Source organism: Apteryx mantelli, chromosome 15 (genome assembly GCF_036417845.1).
Source record: "Apteryx mantelli isolate bAptMan1 chromosome 15, bAptMan1.hap1, whole genome shotgun sequence".
Classification (NCBI taxonomy): Eukaryota; Metazoa; Chordata; class Aves; order Apterygiformes; family Apterygidae; genus Apteryx; species Apteryx mantelli.
In genome coordinates, this window is record NC_089992.1 from 10,306,406 (window position 1) to 10,324,051 (window position 17,646).

Below are 17,646 nucleotides of genomic sequence, written 5' to 3' on the forward strand. Positions count from 1 at the left end.
GCAGAGTTTTTAAAAGGATATGATACAACTATGATTCTTCATGATTCATATATATTCCACTAGGAATAGCCGGTTCTGCTTCTGAATTACTAAAGTTTTTTTAACTTTAAATAACTCAAAAGGTTGTTACATTTTCATTAGTAATACCAGGAAATTAGTGTTATTAATAAAGTACTTCAAGAAAGATTTTTCTATCTAGCATTATCCATTTGAAGCACCAGGTCCTCCATCTCCAAGTCAGACAGATGTATAATATGTAACATGACAATAATGCCATGACTCATCTTTTGCCTTCAAAACGTCTAGGGCTCACTTTATCCTCCACTAAATTGAACACCAGCCCCTTGCCAGCGTGCACCCTTAACCCTGCGAGCTACACGGGCAGCACTCCTGAACCCGGAGCCGCCCGAGCCCTCTTCCGTCCCCTAGAGCCCGTCAGGGGAGCGGGTGATGGCGTCGGCGGCGGTACCGTTATTTAACGGCTCCCCGCGCGGAGGCGGGCAACTCCCCAACCGCCACCCCGCGGGGGACACCCCTCCCTCAGGGGGGTGCGCGGGCGCCGTGAGGACGCCGAGCCGCGGGTTCGAGCCCCGAGGGGGGCAGGTAGCTCCGGGGCGGGGAGAGGGGCAGTTTTACACCGGCATCGCGGGGAGGACGGGGCCGGGCGGCGGGTGGGGGGTCCCGCCCGGGCGCCGCTCGCCGCCGGCGGGCGCGGGCCCGGGCCCAGCGCACATGTGCGGCCGCCCGGCACATGCTCACTGCGCGCGGCGCATGAGCAGAAGCGGCGCGAGGCCATCGGACATCTTGGGCCGCCCGCACGGAGCGGGGAGCGCCGCCGGGCCCCGGGGCGGGAGCAGCCCGCCGCCCCCCGCGCCTCCCGGCTCGGCCGCCCGCCCCGGCGCTGGCTCCCCTCCCCCGCCTGCCCCCGGGCTGCCCAGCGCACCCCTCCTCCCCCTCTTGCATTTGTCTTAATTCTTCTCAGAGACAAGATGGCAACGCCGGCGGCGGTAAACCCTCCCGGTGAGTAGCTGCTGCTGCCGTCGCCCGCTGCGCCGCAGGGAGTCCGTCTCGCCCCAAGTGGCCCCGCCGCACAACACGTCCCTTCCCTCCCCGCCCCCGGCCGAGGCGCCCGGCAGGGCGGGCCGCGCTGCCCCGCCGCGCCGCCGTTGCGTCGCCCTCCCCGGCACCGGCGCCGCGGGCCGCGGCCGCGCCGGGGCGGGCTCGGGGGTGCCGCTGGCCCGCGGGGGTCCCGGGGGCGGCCGGGGCGCGGGAGCCCGGCGGCCGCGGAGCCTCCTCGCGCCTCCGCTCCGCTCCGCCCCGCCCCGCCTCGCCTCGCCTGCCGGCGGCTCGCTCCGAGCCGAGGCGCTGCCCGAACCTTGGCGGCTGTCGCAGCTTCCAGGGGTCCCGCCGCCTTCCCGCCGCTCCAGCCTGTCGCCGTTGTGCGGGGGCAGCGGAGAAGTCAACAGTTTCGCATAAGCATAAGCCACCAAATGGAAGGGAAAGCGAGACAGTGTGTGCTGCTGAGCAGGAGCCAGCCTGGAAGAGTGTCGGTGCGGCAGTGAGCTTTGTGCGCCGAGCCGAGCCGGGCAGGGCTGGCGGACCTGTCTTTGCCCGGGAAAATGAGCGGGGTATAGGAATTTCCTGCCTTAACGTTGGCCAGGTTTTATTGTCGGGAGACATAACTGACTTCGTGAAGCGTTGCTTGGGCTCAGAACAGCGTCTCAAAACTGCCCCGAGCCCGTGTGAGCTCTGTGCCGTGGTTTTGTTTTTTTTTGCCAAAAGGCTCAATAAATGCTTTTTGTTGATATCCATTTATTAAGAGAAGAAACTTATTTAAGCGTTCTCACTGAATTTTTCATGGGGGCAGTCATTCCTTGATGTGACATTCTGTGTGTGTCCATGAGATGCAGCACCTACTTTTGTTAACACAAGTGCATAACGGAGTAAAATGGGTTTGTGTGAAATGCAGGAGTGTGTGTTTTAGAGATGTACTTTGGTCAACTGAAAGTATCCAACACTAAAATCTGCTGGTGTCAGTACTAGCGAGGACTATTTTTTACCAAAAGTGGATTCCAGTTTTTAATTGTTTTAATATGTGGTCACATTTTGTCATTTTTCATACAGTCAGGTTCAATTCTAACAGTTAAGAGTGTGCTTGAGTAAATGAGGACCGATGTTTAAAGGTTGTTCTTTAAATTAAATCCTGCTGTGCTTACTCTTGTGAGTTGTCATGCTGAAGTAGGTGTAATGATATACGCAATTAGTTTGGTTCAGTGGGTGCCAATGAAGTGAGCAGGACCAGACCTTTGCCATTCAGATTAAGTTTTAATATCCGAATTCTACATATTAAATGAAAAACAATATTTAATAAAAGGTTATTTAATGAATACTACTTAGCTTCCAGGCTACTGTGTCATGTATGATAACGGAGAATTTCATTGCACGCACACATAGCTGAAGTAAGTGAGCTGTTATGCCAGCAAAAGTAGAATAGGAACTCCCTTCTTTGGTTTAGATCTGGTTTGCTTTTCTCCTGTCTGCTCTTCCAGGCTATGCACTAGAGGAATAGCTGTGACCCCTTAGAGGTGTATGCTGAAACCACTGAATTATAGTAAAGCCATTGCACTGACCCTTTTTCACCTTCTGTGTTGACCTGCCCACAGTGGAAGTCACAGAAAAGTGTGGTTGCAAGAGATATGCTATGCAGGCACCACAGAGCAGCCTCAGAGCAGTGCTTCAGAGCTGTAACCTGTGAGCCTAGAAATACTCGTCTTGTGAATTTGAGGTGCATTATGAAACTATTGATGAAGCATAAAAAATATGAGGGAAGCAAGAGCCAAGTGTGCTGACTGTATGCATCACTGTGCAACAATTTGCTACGGTTAAAGCTGATTTGCAGTGCGGTCCTCAGACTCTCTTAAACACAGACTGCCAGACCACCGGAAGGATGAGGAAAAGCGTTGGTTTCCTGAAGTGAACCAATATGTACTTCTGTGAGGTTGAGGTTACAGAGCATCTTTTCACTCCTCTCCAGGCAGTTGGAACAGATTTGAGCTGAAAGACAAATTTGCTAACTGTTAATGATCTTCCCACATTCTCAGTACATGAATGTCGCTGTCAGACAAATGTAGCTAAGCATGGACGAAGTCAAAATGAGGAGGTTTTGAGCCATGAAGAGGCGAGAACAGTAGACCTGCAATCTGTATGGTAACACTGTGCTTGCTCTACCAAGGACAGCAGTAGATAAAACTGTATGAAATATCTTGATTTATGCTGTATTTTTTAATATGATTGTCTGTTGCTTGTATTATTTTTTAGATTAACTGCAAAACAGAACAGACAAATAATTGAAAGCTGTAGTGAGAGGATTTTAAGACTGCTTTTTTCTTTTGGGTCTGGATCCTCAGTTGGAGTAAAGTGAAGATAGCTCTATTAGTATTGGTGAAGCTGTGCTGTCTTACGCCACCTGACTTTCTGCTCCCTGATGTTAGGGGAGCACAGTAGAGAGATTAACTTGTTAAGCATCTTTAATGATGATTAGAAATTACAATATGATTAAATTTTTATTAAGCAATTGTCTGGGGTTCTAATAACATTTGATAATTCAGGCAGGACATTAACCTACAGCTACCACAATACAAATACATGTGATTTTAGTCATATTCTAGGTAGCAGAATGGGGAGTATCAGAGACAGAAAAGCTGGGTATTCTGTAATTATGGATGTGGAAGTCTTTAAATGTGGGATGTCCTGTTACCAACAGTGCACTGCTGAACAGAGTGTCATCCTCCCTCTCAGGTTCAGTGCAGTTTTATTCATTTTGTCCGCTGACGATCTTGTAATACAGAGTTTGAATTATGAAAATTCCTAGAAGTAGGAGCAGTTTGGAGCCCTTCCTCGCCAGGGCTCCAGTGGAGTTGCAGTGCCAAGGACCAGACCGGGGACGTGACAGGAGCACGACCGCCTGTGTGGGGCTCTTGGGCTGTGTTTGATCTGAACCCGTAGATCTTTGTGGTGAATGTGTTCATCCACAGCTGCCACTAAACGTTGCACTAACAAAATTGGGGGCTCTGTAAGATCATCATCTTTCTTCCTCTTCCCTCACATTTAACCTTGGGAACGGGATCTGGTTAGAGGTACTTTGTTCGTTTGTCGTAATCTGGATGACTAACTGAAGAGTGAAACACAATACAGGTGTGTGGGAAGCTCATCTGCATTGGCACAAAGCATCAGAGTTAATTTATTTCCTCCTGAAATAAGATTGGCATATTAAATGGGATTTAAGAACAAAAAAACTGTGGAGGTGTAACAGGCGTTTCATAAATTACTGCTTGCAGCAAAGTAACTTGGTGCCATGTCTGTTTTAAATGTGTATATTTTTGGAACGCAAACTTGTCCATAACTGTTTGCTACTTTGGGGTCATATTTTGCTTAATTTGCAGTGAAGTACATGGTATGGTAGTGTTTATAGTAGCCAATTTAGGATGAAAACATAAAACTTTTAGATCAGTATTTTATTTTCCTGAGACATTACTTGCTTAGTCTGACAGATGGTCCCTGGGGGCAGCTTTCTGTCATGAAAGGTGTTGTGAAATGAGCTGGTTGTATCACTTCAGTTCTTCCTGGTGAAGTATCCCTATGTGGAACGGCCAACCTGGGTAGTACCCACAGCTGTACTGCCAAATGCAGCAAACTTGTAAGTCAGATCAGAAGAAATCATGAGATTTAACAAAGGTTATCTAGAGTTACATTGGAAGGCAGATCGCTTTGGATGTGGTTTGGCCACCTTTTAAAATACTGTGACTCATTGGGATTGTATCCTTATATTTAACTTAGAAAAACAATATCTGAGTTGTTACATAATTTCTAAAGCTTGGCTGCTGATTTTTTAATCAGAGAGCCTAACGTCTAAAAGTTTGGAGAATAACATGCCTGGCCAGCAAGGGCATCCACTTGAGGTGTCTTGACACTGAGCAAGATGGTGGGCTGACTGTGGGTACTTTTAGCTTATGGGTAATGCAAGATAAAAAGTACAAGGTTGAACTTCGAAGAAAGAAAATTAGATGATTTTTTTATTTTTTTTTTACTTTCAGTTTGTAATGAGTTAATACCAAATCTTGTGTCTTATCAGTGGACACTTGGTAACTCAGCTCTGTGCCTGAGTTCTCTCTTAGGCAAGCCCATTGCGTTTGGGGAGCTGAGTTTTGTTCCTATCTATTCATTTATCTTGGGAGTTAAATATGGAGATAAATCATTCTCCCCTGTTTCAGTTGGACGTTCATTCAGCTGGAATGAAGTCATTTGTTAGCCAGTCTTATATTTGCTCTCAAGGCACTCAGATACTGGGTGTGTGGAAGAATTTTTATTGATGTATTATTGATGTATTGATGTACTACCGTTCTGTAGTCCTGCAAAGGATTTTGCTTTCTGAAGCTGGCAATCTGGCAATTATTTTTAGCTTTCATACAGCTTTAAAATTGGTGGTTAAAAAAGTCTGCTTCGGTGTTTTAGATTTCAAAATCGTCTGTTCAGCTCTGGAGTCCAAAAGTTACTGTGTTTTATTGCTATAGTAGTAACACCTTTGCTCTTGATTACAATGTAGACTAACCAGTAAACTCCAAAAACAATTTAACAGCATCATGGGGAGTAAACAGAGTGTTACAGTGATGGAGGTTATAATGGACTATAGTGGTTCTGGGATGCAAAAGCAGGGATCTTTTTCTCCTCTGATGTTTCTGTCTTTCTTTCTACAAAATTGGTCCTTATTTCAGTCAAACTGTGGTGTGAGATTATAGCACCTATTGAATTGTTCTGTGATAATGTTTTGACCTTCAGAAGTGTGTACAGAACAATAACTTGCATTAAAGAAATGTATTTTTCTAATATTTCTGATATATAGGGTATGCCAAAGATTTCATTTCAAAGTAGCTCTTTGATCACAGATTATTTCTTTAGATTCTTCATATGCAGCATGTGTTTTGTTTCAAATATTGCTTCAAATGGAATAATGTTTCTCTGTGCCTCTTAATAAAAATCACAAAACAAAACAGATATTGCTGATTTCTGTAATACCAGATGGCATTGCTGATTTTTCTTTCCAGTAAGAAAAATTGCTCTAGAGATTAGGTAGACAAGGAAAAAATAGCCGTTTCAAAACAATCAAGGCAAAATAACACTGTTGATGTGGTGATTATTGTTATTAAGAGGACACAAATGGGGCTGTCATTATGAAGATGAATTCAGAGATTATGCTTAAATGGCGTGTGAAGATCAGATATGTGTATAGTTTAGGGTAATTTTTTTAGACTTATAACTTCATAGCTGCCAAGTGAAAGTGGAAAATGCATTAATTCAGTGCTAACTGAAGAAAGCATAATGTTATTAAAATTTGCAATAGAAATGTGAAAGAGGGGCCTTGTGGCATGGGGATTTAGACATGGGGATTTAGATCTTAGCTGTTGTTGTAGATCACCTGCAGATTTTCCCATCTAACTAGCAAAGTCTTTTTGATGACCAATGGTATTTAGAGATAGATGAGCCAGCTCTGAACAAGTTATTCTGTCTACCAAACACTGTGAAACGCAGAGATGCTGCTTTGGGTGCAGAAGTGGGCAGACACCAACTCAAGCTGGATTCTTTGGTTGACCATAGAGTACGCTTGATAAAGGTTATTTGGGGAAGAAATCGGAAAAGGTAGAGGTGCTTCTGCACCCTTCTGTGAGATACTTTGTGCAAAAAATCAGGTTTATTAGGTCAAACAGGCAAAAAAATTGTAATTTCAGAAATCTGGGATGGATGTTTGGTGTATAAACAATTGGTTCAATTTACTTGTTGCTAGCAGTACTTGCTTTGTTCAAATGTAAAACGTTTCCTGTCACCCCGTGTGTATCCAGCATTCTATTTAATGAGGAAAAGAACAGTTCTATAAAGCTGCTTTTGTACATTCAGATGGCTTCAGTTTATAATCCAAAAAGATAGGTGCACGTTGTGAGTAAACATATAAAGTTAATGGTTTATCATCTTTCATTGTTTAAAAAAAAAAAGTATCAGAATAAATCTGTACTAATTTAGATAACTGCTTATCCAGATTATTATATGGAGTGTTTACTTTATATTTATGAAGTAAAAAGAATTACTATGTTTAGTCACCGTGGTCTTGGAAGATTTTAAACCTGATAGCTGTTTCTTTAACTTTCTTGCTTTTCAACTCCAAATTGTTTTTCCTTTTGACAAGTTAGTAATCCAACTGAATTGATTGAATAAACTAATAAACTGACATGGAGAAAATACCCACTTCTTGTCTACTCCAGAAGGAGCTGTTTTGTCATGAAGTGTTACAGGACTTCAGCCAAGTCTGGTCTGTAAGGTAGATAAGTTATATGGTTTGAAATTTTAGTACCAAACATAGAATGCCAATTTTTTAGCAAGTGCTGATTCAAACTAATTTGGCTAGTCAGGATTTCAAATGGGTTTATGTTTAAAAAGACAACATTAATAAACTTGCTTTTATCCGTTTTGGCTCCATTGTTTACATGGATTGATGGCTGCAGTCATGCAATGGGTAATGCATTAGAAGCAGTTCTCGGAGTAGATATAATTTCCTTTTTTGTGCCCAAAGCACACTAGTGGGCAAAGCAGACTTCACATGGAGAAAGAGAAATCCTTTGTTTTGATACTCTCCATATTGATAACTATTTCTAAACTTTCTGCCTTCTCTCCTTTTTCTCTGCTTTTATTTCCATTTTGCCTAACTTCTGCTTGTATTTCTGTCCTTTGCTCTCAATTCGTGTTCCGCTTGAATGCCTCTCCCTTTCTTACAACTCCTGCAACTACCATATTTCAACAGTGGTGCTGTGCCAGCTATGTTTTGGCCTCTCAGTTACTATTGTGTAAGTGTAAATGAATACTGGCATTGTACTGCTGCTTTTCTCAAGTCTTTCAACAGCTTGTAAGTTCAGTCTCTATTCTGTAGGTAGTGTCTAAATTCTTGCTTAAAGAATAGTGGTACTTTTTTCTGTTCTAAGTATTAACTGTGCTGCCTTCCATGAAACCCAACAGGTGCTGCTAGGTATAATCGCTTTCAAATTAGGAACATATATTATCCTACATCGGCCCTGTATGTATATATGTTGCTATTTTGTTCAAGAACAGCTAATAATGTTAATTTAAAATGTTTAGATTTGGGCTGCTGCTGTTTTTCTCAACTAAATGTCAACTGCATATGACAAATAGAATTATACAAAATAATTATAATTTTTTCTCTAATCAAGCCAAAGGGGTGTAGAATTGTTTAATTACTGGCTTTGCCAGCATACAGATGCAAAGGCTTTTCAGGTAAGTTGCTCATACAGAATGCCTGAAATGGATAGTAATTAACAACTGGCTCTTCATTGGTATGTTAATTACACTGCCATTTGTCCTGGTGCCTGTCCTTGTTTAAACGTTCAGTTGCACTGAACTGGAGCGTTCACTTCCTGGCAAACACAGAATGTATCAGAACAGTTTGACTCTCAGATATATGCAAATATTTTATGGGAAGAGACATGCCAGTAAATCACTGAGCTGCAAAGAACAAAAACACTGGATATTTGTATTCCTCAGAGGTAAAAGCAAAATCTGTTTTTACAGAATATACAGGCCTGACTTTGAAAAATGGCCCCCAGTACTTTCTCAGTAATAATCAAGAAACACAATTTTATACAAGGAGATAATTTTAGGGACTTGTTACTTCTGGCTCTGTCCATTAGTAAAGGCAGGTGGACATCTGGATGCTGTAAAATGCCCTTGCAATTCATGTACTTGTAAAACTCCATTCTCTGTAATACCTGGATGGAAAATCAAACTGAATTGGAGATGCTTTTAAAAATGGGATGAGACAGATTGTTTTGAATGCAAGGAGAAGTAAAGTAACTTCTTATGATTAGATCATATGTTAGTAGTTTCAGAACATATTTAATTTACAGTTTAATTCCTTTGAGACTGCAAATTATCTTTTATTATTTGTATGATGCTTTGCACAGTGCTGCCCCAATCTCCAGATACTACTGCAATAAGTAATAATCAACTACATCTAGCGTTGTTCTTTAAGTTATTCAGTAATGTCCTGAAGAGGGGCAGGGTGGTAAAGTTATGTTACTAACCAGCATGTGAATATGAGGCTAATATTTTAATTTTCTAAGCCTCTGTCGCATGGAAAGTGGTTAATCTTCCCAAAACAGAATGACCCTCATCACATGGCAGAAGTCAACAACCCCTGAAATTGGGCGCCAATTGTGACAGTAGCTGTAGGAAGAGGATTATAGTCATAAAATTAGCTATAAAATGGCACTAGCTACTGTGTGTCAGTGCCCTCTGAGTCACGTTTGATCTGTTTATTGACAGAAAACTTTTATTACTCTCAGTGCTGCAGAGCCAATACAGCTGTCAAAGTAAGAGCTGGATTTGCATGTTTTTTTGTCCAACAGGCAAAGTTGCTAGCTCAGTTCTGGGTCCAACTTTAGGACTTAAAGTGCTGTCAGCTAGATGGCTTGGTTTTGAAATGCTAAATTCTTGTATTCCCAACCACTGAGAGGCAGCTCATTTAACAGCAGCCACAGGAGTCTGTGGAGACTGGCCCTGTGACAGAGGCCAGAAAAAGAGAGGTCAGTGTGATGACTACTCCTGTGAGTCATGTTCACATCACAGTACATGTGGACACCAATGGCTTCTCCTGACTATCTTTTTTAAGAGCATCTTTGAGAGATTGCCTGGCTTTTTGTGAACAGCTGTGCCACCCTGAAAAAGCTCTGTACTTTCTGTACTGAGTAGTGGTTTGACCAGGAGGAAACAAGGCTCTATAATGAAAACCTCCCTCAATTTTTATGGGATTTTCAACTGCCTCAGGAATGCAATACCAAATTATTGGAGGTGTGTAAAGGTTTTAGTGTTCCTGGGATAAATACTCATTCACCAATTTGTCTTTTTGGTGTTTTCATGTAAAAAAAGATGAAGTTTAATTTATTGGGCAGTCAGGTTTGTGGGAACAGCAGCTGTGTCTTAGCTGCATTGCATTGTGAAGGCTTGAAGTATGCATTTTCAGTTTTGAAATTAAAGTAAATGAACCATCACTGAAAGCAATACCGGAGCACTTTCAAACTCTCATATGAAGACTGGAAAATAAGAATACTTTTTAAGTGTGCCCACATGTTCAGAGGTGGACTAGAGTCCTTACAGTTATTCTTCAGCTCCTTTCTTGTGGAAATCTATCAGACCAAGTTTCCATGAAAATAGTTTTGGTGGGAGTTCAGACCGTTAGTGACCATGAAACATAGTTTAGATTGAAGAGATGTCTGTCTGCGCTGCAGGACTTGAGGTTTTGATGGTTGTCCTCCTGCAAATAGGCCAGGACAGCTTGCCTGCCTCTCCCTTCAGTGTTACCGTCCACGGTGCTGAAAGGGCCAGAGGGGCGTATGCTCCATCTCGGCTGCTCCACAGCTCTGATGTAGTTTAAAGGCTAACAGAGGTGGGTTTGAACTACATCTTTGAGTGGTAACCATTAGCAGTTGAGGCGTGAGGACACGTTCTGTTCTCCTTGCTCTCCTGTAGTGGTGGTGATCTCCAGCAAAGAGAACAGTGGACTGCTGGAATTAGGAATGTCTTAAATGAACTTAATAATCTTCCCCAAAGGCCACATGTTAAAGTCCACAGAATCCAGATGTGGAGGTTTCTGCACAAGTACTGCAAAATGTGTAATGGCTCTGCAGATCCTCTGCCAGAAGTTGTCTGATCAGTGACTTAAGATTGATTCAAGTGAAACTGTTTCTCTTGTTATGTAGAAGGTGAGGCTGAACTGGATTCTCACTAAGAACAAAACTGTTAATGTACTGGATGAGACTTGTGCTATGTGGAGTCCCTTCTCCAAAACTAGCCAGTTGCAGATGTTTTAGAAGAAAGTATAAAATTTCCTTCATGGATACTTACAGTAAGACACCAGTAGAAAAGTTTCTTCCTTATTTGTCATTGATGGACATCCTGCAGCACATAGGTTTATACGAGTCTTTTTGGGTCCCCTGTAGGCTATTCAAGTTTGAGACTTGGTTCTTGAATGATGCCAGTTGTTGGTTTTATTTCTTCTAAATGAAACAGTGTTTCTGCACTTGCTGTTGTCTGTGATATCTCTCTGATGTAATAAATGAGCCTGTGCTCTCTGAGATATAGCTGTCTTCTGACTAAACATGTTTCAATACCCGTTTACTCCCCAAACAAGCTAATATTGGAAGTTTCCAATGTGTTTGCTGGCTCAAGACTTAATCTTTTTTTTTTTTTTAAAGGGTGTCCTTCTTCAGCTCCAAAGTAAAGCTCTTTGGTTCTGCTCTGTAAATGAGACTAAGATTTACAAAGATTTTTAACATTTTAATGGACGTTGCCAATCTAAATTTCTTTTGCTTTATTCCTATGGCCTGGAGACAGACATTCAAGCCACATGTATGCTGGCATCACAGCTAGCTTTCTCCATATTCTTCCCTTTTGTTGCTTGTGTTTCTCCTTCCAGTTTCCCTGTGTTTTTAAAAAGGAGGCTGTGTAAATGTATAAGTTGAGTTTGAGGTTAGGCAGCTGTGGGATATCACTGTAAAACAAAATCTTAATGCTGTGGTGCGATAACCAAATTAAAAGATCTGTGGTTTTACTGGTTGGCATTTTGGTGGGGTAGAATCAGTTGGAGATGTGTGGGGGGGTGGAAAGAAGAACATTAACATGAAATTCATGCTGAATTACGTTTTGCTTGAGGAAAACTGTTCATTACTCTCATAGCTGGTACATACTTTTTTTATTCCTTAGCTAAAGAAGTTGTACCTTACTACTTCGATGGAAAGACTGATCTGTCATTAAGAAATTGGTTCTGCCTCATCTGCTGATGATGTGCAAGAACCTTCTCTGCCCTTGGCAGAAGTGAGTAACAGATGGGCGGAATGCCAGCCCTCATTTCACCCTAGGAGAGGCACATGTGTTTCAGAAGATGCAGGGTCAGGGCTTTATCTCTTAGGATGGAACGTGTGGAGGTTAATAATACTGCTTCTGAGTTCAGCTCCAGAGCTCATTTGTGTCTCCACCTATACCCCTGTGTTGGGATTAGTTTTTCAAGACAGGCTTTAGGACAAAATGTTCTTTCATCATCGTTCAATTTAAAACGTCTGTGGTAATTTATGAATAAGAATATCCGAGACCAATAAATTCTCTCTCTGCAAGAAAATTCTTGGCTGTTACAAGCTGCCTGCATTTTTTGGTTTTATTGCTGGCTGGCTGTCTCATGTCTGAGAAGTGGCCAGGGGAAGAGGACAGTCTTGTGATACAAGCACTAGGCAGGATTCGAATTTACCACACAGATTTTCTGCTTAACCTCTGACAAGTCCTGTAATACCCCATGCTCCAGTTTCCAGTCATCTGATTTTTGTTTCCATTTCTCATACCTTCAGTTTGCCTGTCCGAAGACCCTGTATTCTGGGATGGTCTTTCCGTATGCATCTGTGAAATTGGTTCAATTACAAGAGGGTTATAAAATGACCTATTTGTGGTCAACACACATGTTTCTGACCTATTTGATGGTGGAGGGTCTGCCCTGGGGCAAAGAATATATATTTTTTCATTGTGATGCTGTAATTGATAACCTTGTAATAATAGACTTCTATTTCAACCAAATTTATGTTGAATTAGCAAAGAATTTTTCTCCCCTTGGGGAGAAGCAGAGATATAAAAGCAGAACATGCAGCTTATTTCTCCTTGGAAACAGCAGATATTATTTATTCCAGGCACATTAATAACCGTTAACTTGTCTTTGCTTTATACTGTAGGTATGGTCTTGGGAAGATGTAATTTTTTTTTTTTAGTGTCTTAGTAAAATATAGGTGTAAGCATAGATGGGTAGATATTCAAGTGCTGAACTACCAGTGTTCTACGTAACAAGATCTTAATGCAGGTTTTACAACTCACTCTTTACTCTCTTGATTTATGATAGCTTTTGTTACTTAATCTGCCTTTGAAAACATGTTAGTTTTGTCTCAACTAGATACAGTTTGAATTAAAATTGAGAGCAAAATATTCATTGCTTCATACACAAAAGAAATGATTAAACCATATGAAAAATACAGTTCACAGAGTGAAAATGATGAGACATTTTTCAAATGTTTGTTGTATATTTGAGAGCTGAATTTAAAAAGGAGGAAAATACATTTTGTGGGGGGTATTTGGGTCATATGTTAACTCAAGCTGCTCTTTAAATCAAGTCAATGAGCTGTCACTGAAAGTAAATACATTTTCAGAAATGTCCCCATCAAATCATAATTCTTTCTAATGTTGAAATGTAATGGTAAATTATTTGTGGTGATTTCTTGGTAAGTGCATTTGGCTGGTACCAGTTGTTTGCTGTGTCATGTAGAGTTCCCTTAGTACCTGGAGCCTGAGTGCCAGGTCTGCATTCAGAGTAATTTTATATGTCCTTTGTACTTCTCTGTGCTGCTCTTTAGTCAGCAAATACAAATGTTAAAAATTCAGTTTGGTCAATATTTGTAGACAAATACTCAGCTTGTTTTTAACAAACATTCAGTTTGTTTGTAGTGAGTCTTTTTCACTATCGTTCTTTACTTCACCGTTTGACGTATCCACAGAATTGTCTGTATACTTTGGGGAACAAGTGGCTGTAATGGATGTCAAATCATGTTTAATATGAATATGGGGACATGGAAAATAATATTCTGTTATTACATATTTTCATTTGTTTAGTTGTTCACAGATAGAACCTCTAGTGAATTCTTATATTTTGTAATTCAGAAAAAGCAATAACAGCATAGCCTTAGCAGCTGACCATTTCCTCTTGAAAGCCTAGCAAAGCTTACCTGGAAATATAATTCTCTTTTATTTTAAAATTGAAAATTTTGACTAAGACAAAGTATAAGATTCAGTATCATAAAAAGTATTCAGGAAATAGATCTTTGTGAAGAAGTTAGGCAAAAACAAGTGTTCCAAAACTTTTGACAGATTTTTGGGTGTGTAGTAAACCTAAAATAACACTAAGGAATCTTCTGCTGCAAAGCATAGCAGTATTTCTTATTTCCTATGTGCCCATAAAGATTTCCCTTGCACCATATTCCTGGGGTGCTCTATTTGGAGCATGTGTGAGAATAAAAAATTTTAGAAAGTAATGTTAGAAAATGCAGCTACCTTGTGAATTTCCAAACGCCTCTGGGCTTTTATTCTGTTGTTGTTTGCAGACATGAAAGATACAATGCTTGAAACTACCCACAGGAAAGAATGTTCTAAACAGCATAATTAATGGTCCTGGGGCAGTGAAGGGTAGAAAAAGCATCAAGTCCTTTATTTGGAACTTTTTTTTGCTTACAGAAAATTTCAGCTTCTGAGGAGCTCATCTTCAAAGACGAGGATAGCTGCTAATACAGACTGGTATGTTAGAGCAGGTAAAATTTCCAGAGAGGTTCTTAAGGCTGACTCTGCGGAGGCGAGATTGAACATACCCAGGTCTCCCATAGGTGCCAGCTGTAGGTTGAGGGAAGGTGTCCTGCTGAAGTCCAGTTAGATTTGAATCTGCAATTTTCTTTTTCCCAGCCCTTTTCTGTGGCCTGAGAGCTAGGCTGTAGTGCTTGCCAAACTGTGCCTGGAGTTCAGAAAAATATGGTTTAAAGTAATAGCTTACTCAGCCAGCCTATTCTTTTGTACATCTCTATTAAGTCATATGGGGGGTTTGATCCTTGTCTCTGCTATGGAAAAGTGAGGTTAGTTGTATTCTGCCATCTGTAGGGAAAAGAAAAAAGAGAGATGCTAATCAGAAAATCTCCTTTTAATTACTGGAAGCTCAGTAAGGAATAAGAGGAAATTAATATGCCAGATTTGGGCTGGATTTTCAAAACTGGAGTTAAATGTGTGTCCCTGTTCCCCATCCCCAGTTCCCCCCCATTTTTAGACAGAGAACATAGATTTAGATATCTTGAGGAAAGGCAGAAATGAGTAACCACACTTTATTTTTAGAGTATGTGGCGATAACTGCATAGTGATTTCTTTTCAGGATATTTCACGTAAATATTCTTATTCTTGGTGGTAAACTGGGAGGTAGAAACACCTGAAAAGCCAGTTAATTATTATAACGTCAAATAAACATCACTTGCTTGTTGATCAAGCAGAACTGAAGTCATCAGTGCTATCAATAAAATATTGTTTAATGAAAACAGGAGAACTCTAATTACCCAGCAGTGCCCAAGGACACTGTAAATATACTGATAATTAAGTATCTGGTAGTACAGGTTGTTGTTCTGAATGAAATTTTAAATGAACATACCCTTCTGAGGTACACTTTAAAAAATCTTTGTAATAAACAACAACGGCTGGGTGTCTCTGTATGTGCAGGGATATCACAAAGGGCTTGGAAAGCCAGACAGCAGGGCAAATCGGGCTCACAGGCCTCCTGCTCGGCAATAGTGCTCTATTTAGGTAGTTTGACAGTCATCACTTCTTCAGAAATACCTGTTCAGGTCTTTCATGGTCTTCCTTAGAAGTCCCCCTCCATAACTTGGATCAGTGAAATGACCACTGGAGATGATTTCTCTGGGTATTCAACCAATGCTCTGGTGTGGTAACCCCTTCAGTCACAAGGTACCACTTCTGTCTCAGTCTGGCTCCTTACAGTAACAAATTTTTAAATTTAGTGTAAATATTATAAATAGTTGCACCTGTGAAATTAGACCACACTTTCTGTGCTTGTCCACCCCAATGAAAATGGATTATAAGAATATTTATGTGAAGCAATTGTAAGAGGGGACCAGGAATGGATTCATTTACAAAAAAAAATCACTGCTTGTTATTTAAGAAATAACGTGTCAAAGTTCTTCCAACTTGAGCCAAAAGTTGCAGTTGCAAATATTGCCTTGTGCACACATGAAGTCTGATAGCCGACTTTAATGTAATCAGCTTAACAGAAAATATGGACAAAAATCAAGTAATGTTAACTCTCAGGTCACATAAGATGACTTTCATGTGAATTTGGTGCATTTCTAGGTAGGGAAGAAAAGAAAAATAATCAAGAAAAGGCTTTGGATGCCTAGGAAAGCTAGGCTACCCTTGATCCATTTGTTTAAGATCAATCGTAGGTAGATTTAATACCCATTACCTTGAATTCATTGTTTATTTACAGCTATTCAGTGTTTTATGAAGTTGATAGGAGTTGAGAGCACTCAGTATCTCTGTGGGTGGAGTGCACTGTTGTCTTGTTGTGATGGAAACTCTGGAGAACCACAGAATTGATCTTGGTGGGGGTTTTCTTGCACATACCATTGTAAATATTTTGATGGCAGTTTCAAAACAATTGCTGCAAATTGACAGTTGAACTTGTGCATGAGCAAAATAGATAAGGTAGATAATCAAGCATTGATATTTGGCAGGAATCTAAACCGACTTCTACTGATGGAAAAAAATGGCTAGATAGACAACAAGACTACTCCATAACAGTAGTGAAGTATTGATTTTAAATAAATAATAAGATGAGGGAATAAAAATGAAGTTTAAAAAATGGTGACATAGTAATGACAACATAGTAATTGTTCAATAGTTTATCTGCAATTCCTACATAACTGCTTTCTAATAAATAAGAACAGGAATTTATAAAAGCACATGAGCTTGTAAACACCTTTGGACAATTATCTCAAAGATAACATCACAGAACAGGGAAATGAAATGAGGAGTTTGGGGAAGGTCAAATAGTGACAATGGCATCAAACTAGTAATCGGTCATCTAGAGCAAGGATATACTCTGACAAATGTTTAATTTGATTATTAATGAAAGAAAATAATTTCGGTGGTTGGTTAATTTCTTACCTTTGTAGGAGGAGCAAACTTGAGAAAGGTTTTGTGTCTTGCTCATCATGTAAGAACTTAAGAGTAGCTGTCCTGGGTCAGACCAAAGGTTCATCTAGCCTAGCGTGCCTTTTCCAGCACTGGCCGAAAGCAGGTGCTTGAAGGAGTATAAAATCAGGGCAAGCATGTGCGGTACTTCCCGGGTACCTTCCCAGCCTCCAGCCGCGTGTGACCCGGGCTTCTTGAGCCAGGCATGGCATTTGTGCATTTAGTAGCACTCAGTGGATTTCTTTGTTACAATTTTGTGCAGTCTCTACTAAAACCCATGTAAACTGACATCTACAGCTACCTGTTGCAAAGAGTTTGGGGCATCGAGGGAGAGTCATGAGTGGTCAGAAGGGCTTGGCAAAAGTAGTAAGGGTGTAGGGGGATCAAAAAGGTGAAAAGGGACGAGCTGTGGGACAGTTTGAAGGTAGGTGAAACAGTTTCACTTTGCGACTGAGGAGCAGACAAGCTTGGGATGGTTCTGAAGAGGGGACAGGCAATGCAATGGGGGAAGAAATCTAGATTTAGCTGTTCTATTTTATCATGTAGTCATGCAGAAAGCCAGCAAAGGACATCACACTGATCAAGACAGGAAATAAGGAATACTTGGATGAGAGAGTTTTTTTCTTTGCAGGCAAAAGTTCAGTCTTAGCAAGTTTTAGCAATGTGGAGGTAGATGCAACAGACTTTGGCCATAATTTGAATCACAGTAAAGCTGTGTGCAGTGGGTGGTTTGCTTTTCTTTTCCGTTTTATTTTATTTTTTTTC

The 17,646-nt window shown here is 41.0% G+C and overlaps 1 protein-coding gene across 1 annotated transcript in view; it reads left to right on the forward strand.

The window, feature by feature from the left end:
• Positions 1 to 941: 941 nt before the first annotated feature.
• Positions 942 to 17,646, forward strand: part of ARNT2 (aryl hydrocarbon receptor nuclear translocator 2) — a 109,625-nt gene continuing 92,920 nt past the window's right edge. Inside the window, exon 1 of the mRNA XM_067305215.1 lies at positions 942 to 1,020. Within this exon, the coding sequence (XP_067161316.1) occupies positions 990 to 1,020 (31 nt within the window). The 5' untranslated portion in view covers positions 942 to 989. The remainder of the gene's footprint in view (positions 1,021 to 17,646) is intronic.